General features: G+C 41.7%; 1 protein-coding gene across 2 annotated transcripts in view; it reads left to right on the forward strand.

Annotated features, from left to right (window-relative positions):
* Positions 1 to 303: 303 nt before the first annotated feature.
* LOC109961522 (leucine-rich repeat-containing protein 43) overlaps positions 304 to 4,291 on the forward strand; it is an 11,835-nt gene continuing 7,847 nt past the window's right edge. The window contains exons 1-6 of one of the 2 annotated variants that reach the window (XM_020602387.1): positions 304 to 518; positions 635 to 838; positions 1,348 to 1,458; positions 1,952 to 2,091; positions 3,323 to 3,561; positions 3,701 to 3,879. In XM_020602387.1, coding sequence (XP_020458043.1) covers positions 432 to 518; positions 635 to 838; positions 1,348 to 1,458; positions 1,952 to 2,091; positions 3,323 to 3,561; positions 3,701 to 3,879 — 960 coding nt within the window. In that variant the 5' untranslated portion in view covers positions 304 to 431. The remainder of the gene's footprint in view (positions 519 to 634; positions 839 to 1,347; positions 1,459 to 1,951; positions 2,092 to 3,322; positions 3,562 to 3,700; positions 3,880 to 4,291) is intronic. The other variant, XM_020602388.1, reaches the window with a different exon arrangement.

Consider the following 4,291-nt stretch of genomic DNA (forward strand, 5'->3'; position numbering starts at 1 on the left):
ATGTCCAACATAAATGTCACTGTCTGTTACTGTCCGCAAAGAGCACACTATCACCAATGTAGTAACAATCTCAGGCCGTTTTAAGCTAAATCAATTTCCTGGTTTAAAAATATCCTTTAAACCTAATATCAATATATTTTCTTAAGTTCTTCTAATTCTAAAGTTTTAATAGTTACGAAGCAGAGAAATGAGGATTTCAGAGTCAATGTGTTTGTGTAACTGCTCCACCTGCACAAACACTAAAGTCCTGCACTGTCTTGGAGGTGAGCTGTTGCCAGGCAACAACCATTTGTAAACAAACACTAGGGACGTTATCCCTGAAAGTCTGACCAAACACAAACTGACCAGGAATTCATTACATACTTTAGATACCGCATTTCTTTTAACTAATTAACATGACAAATGCTATAGGCTAACTACAGCTGACAGGAATGAGCTCCAACACACTTTCTGCTGTGTTAGAGAAGCTGATTCAGCGCCTCTGTCTGAATGACTTTCCTTGTGGATACGGCAGCTGGGTGAGTTTTTTCATCCGTAAATCGGTTGTAGTGTTTCCTAGATCTAAAATGTTCATTATGTCTGTTAGCTTGCTATTGTATAGGCATGTGAACAAACACTGTGCTCTTGTTCTCAGAGAAAGACCAAAGACAGTGCAGGAGCAGAGGAGACGGACACGCTCCTGGATCTGCTGAACTGTCCCCATTCTCCATGGCACCATGTTGAACCGTGGAGCCCCCAAGCTGCAGCCCTGAGACAGCTGGCCGTGCTCACACCTCACCGCCTGCGCACAGACTTCATCTACAGCTACTTTACTTCACTTCGTATTGTAGACAAGAGTGTGAGTTTACTGATCTTTTCCCCTCCATACACCTAAATGTTGTGCTTTATTTTAGATCGAAACTGACTGAAATAACCACAGGTGAACTGTAGAAACCGCTGGAACACTGCAGAACAAAATGTCAAATACAATAATAGTGTTACAGAAACATGCATTAACAGATACTGGTATCCATAAATGTGTTGTCCTGGTGCATGCTGGGAGGCTTTTCTCTACACCTGCCTTCCTGTGATGCCACTGTGGCATTTGCTATATGCCCAGAACTTGTTCACACTCCAAAAAAGAGCTGGAATAGAAGCTGAAAAAAGTTAGAGCAAGCCATGGAATCTCAAATTGGCCATTGCACCCCTAAATCCCAAAATGGACATTTGGGTAAAAAAAATAAACAGAGGATCTTGAAAGTAGGCACATTTTTCATTCCATCTGCTGCTAGTGCCAGAGGGCATCTTTGCAGTCACTTAACACCTTGTGACAGCACAGCTGATGTACTTGATGTATTGACTGTTCAGGTGTCGGTCGTCGACAGTGGTCTGTTAAGGTTCTCGCAGCTGGAGGAACTGGTGCTGAGTGCAAACAAAATCTCAGAAATCCCTGTAGAGAACCTCCCCAGTACTCTGAAGGTGAGCCACAGTCCTGTGTCAGGTAGATGCAAATGCTCTCAGCAGTTTATCACTTTTGAAATTTCACAGGTTTATCATTAAAGGGTGACTTACAATTTAATCATAGAGAGTGGAAAACTATTCTTCCATCACATCAAAGTTCAGTTCCCATGCAGCATACATTCTGTTATATTCTTATATATTTTTTATTTTATTGCTACATTTGCTGCTTAAAGTGCCTTAGATTTTGTGTTACTTATTTATCTACTTTATGTTTCATTTGTATTTTGTGGCATTCATGTGGACGGCAAAGTAAGAATTTCATTGTACAGGGAAACATGTTTCCTAACTGTGCATATGACAAAATAAACACTTTGAACTTTGAAAGTTAAATACCTGCTACAACATCACTGGCTGATGTATGTCCAGTATTGCAACACACCTGGAAGTGTGAACTCATAGATCAAAATGTAGCTGGTGTCATGATGATTAACTGTCTAATTGTGTTTTAAAGATTCTGGAGCTTCGTGCCAACTGCTTATCTGCTCTAAACAGTCTCACCAGCCAACCGCCTCCTCGCCTACAGTACCTTGGCCTCAGTTCAAACAACCTAGGGTCCCATGAAGACGTCACTCATCTTACAGGAAGACACTGGTTAGTTTACGCACACATACACACAGGAAATCAGCTGGTAACCCAAAACCAGGTCAAGGAAAAGCTCAAATATATTTTTGTAAGTTTCTTTGTTGGTAAATTAGGCCAGTGAGGTCACACCACTTCAAACCATTATGCTTCACTGGAGGTTTGTCTACCAGTAATTTCATACATTTGATGGGTTTGTGTTTGATTTTCAGTGATGACTAAGGAAACACTGGCAAGTGTTGACACAATGATGACAACAGTAGATGATGTTAGGCAAAAAAAACTTTTATTACCTAAAAGAACCACCAGTGTTGGAGGAACGCACACTTTTACAAAATGTCACCCATTATTCCATTCTGCATTTGTCAGCTGATTATTTATTTAGTGCAGACCAATTTATTTGCTTTTCAGATCAGTTCACTAAATCAGATATGGTCATATTAGTAAGTCAGAAGCCCAAGATTTCTTAAGCTTTTGTTTTGTTTGTTTTAAATCAGAAATTTAATTAAAAGTGCTAAAAACTTTACACTCATCATGAGGAGTACGACACACCCTGGGAACAGTTTTTCTTGTGGAGTAGTTAGCTGGTTCAGCTTTATTTAGTCAGGAAATCTCACTAAGATCAAGATCTCTTTAGCAGGAGAGACATGAGAATACTTGACATACAGCATGTACAGAACCATAACAAGACAGTTCATTTGGACAAACACATACACATGAGTGAAAACTAAAGGAAAGTCCTGAATGAATGAGTGGAAATTTTTAAAAATGCAGGGGTCACGGATTATTCTGCCCACTATTTATTTATATTGCTTGTTTGTTTACTTAATTTATCTTTTTTTTTTCTTACAGAAATTCAAAAATCGGGTATTTAGGTTTTCCAGAGTGCAAAGCTGTTTTCAAATTATTTGTTTTATCTGAGCAACAGTCTTAACCCACAGATGTTCAGTTTGGTTTCATAGACAAAAAAATCTATTGGAAAAGTTGGGACATAAGTTTTTGTTTTTTAAACGTTTACTTTGTAACTGAACTTTTGAAACTCAAGTGATTGATACAATTAAATAAATATACCCAAACTGAACATTAAATTCTGTAAACCAACTAGTGAACTGATTTATTATTTTGACTTTAAAGTTTTAGTTGGTTTTTAGTTGGCCTGGGGAAATTAGAAAGCTGCTGTGTATAGTGGGGGTTATGGAGCCCAGGAGGACCCTGTAAAATCAGTGGCTCTGTCTGACCTCAGGCCACAGCTGGTGTGTTTGGATCTCAGTGACTGTGAGTTTCAGGACCAGCCCACCCTGCTGCATGCATTGAGCACACTGCCCTGTCTCAAGACACTGGTTCTGGAGGGAAACCCTTTCACGCTTGCGCCCTCCTACCCCGGCTTCACTGTGGACAGTCTCCCACAGCTCTCTTGCCTGGATGCTTCATGGATCTCCCCTGAGGAAAGACATCGTTTTAGAGGCTTGGCTGAGATGACTGGTGAGACTGTGAACTGTGTCAAGTAGCATATCTGAAGCCTGTGAACATGGGCTCCTGTTTCTTTTTAGTTTCCCAAGTAAACAGCCATGTCATTTCATCCATACAAGAGTGACCTTACTGTTTATCATGTCAAGATCAGTCGTGTTCTTTTGTACAGATCTGATAGTGGGCCAGGCATCAGTCACAGTGAGAGTGGGCAGGATGAGGGGAATCCCAGACCCACTGAGTGTGGATGAAAATGCTCCTGACTTCCCTGTCATCACCTACACCTACTTTATCACATACGAGTTTCTTAGTCATCAAACACCTGTTAACCAGGTGATGTATCCTTCCTATACTATATGTCTTTACATCTTTGTGCCATGTCTTCCGATGAGGAAGCAGAGGCTGAGGGCTCAGAGGTGGACTCGTCCATCACCCAAGCTGAAGTCACTGAGGTAGTCAAGAAGCTTCTCGGTGGCAAGGCACCGGGGGTGGATGAGATCCGCCCTAAGTACCTTAAGTCTCTGGATGTTGTTGGGCTGTCTTGGTTGACACGCCTCTGCAACGTCGCATGGCGGTCGGGGACAGTGCCTCTGGACTGGCAGACCAGGGTGGTGGTTCCTCTTTTTAAGAAGGGGGACCGGAGGGTGTGTTCCAACTATAGGGGGATCACACTCCTCAGCCTCCCCGGGAAAGTCTATGCCAGGGTACTGGAGAGGAGAATTCGACCGATAGTCGAACCTCGGAT

Source organism: Monopterus albus, unplaced genomic scaffold (assembly GCF_001952655.1).
Source record: "Monopterus albus unplaced genomic scaffold, M_albus_1.0 scaffold56.1, whole genome shotgun sequence".
NCBI lineage: Eukaryota > Metazoa > Chordata > Actinopteri > Synbranchiformes > Synbranchidae > Monopterus > Monopterus albus.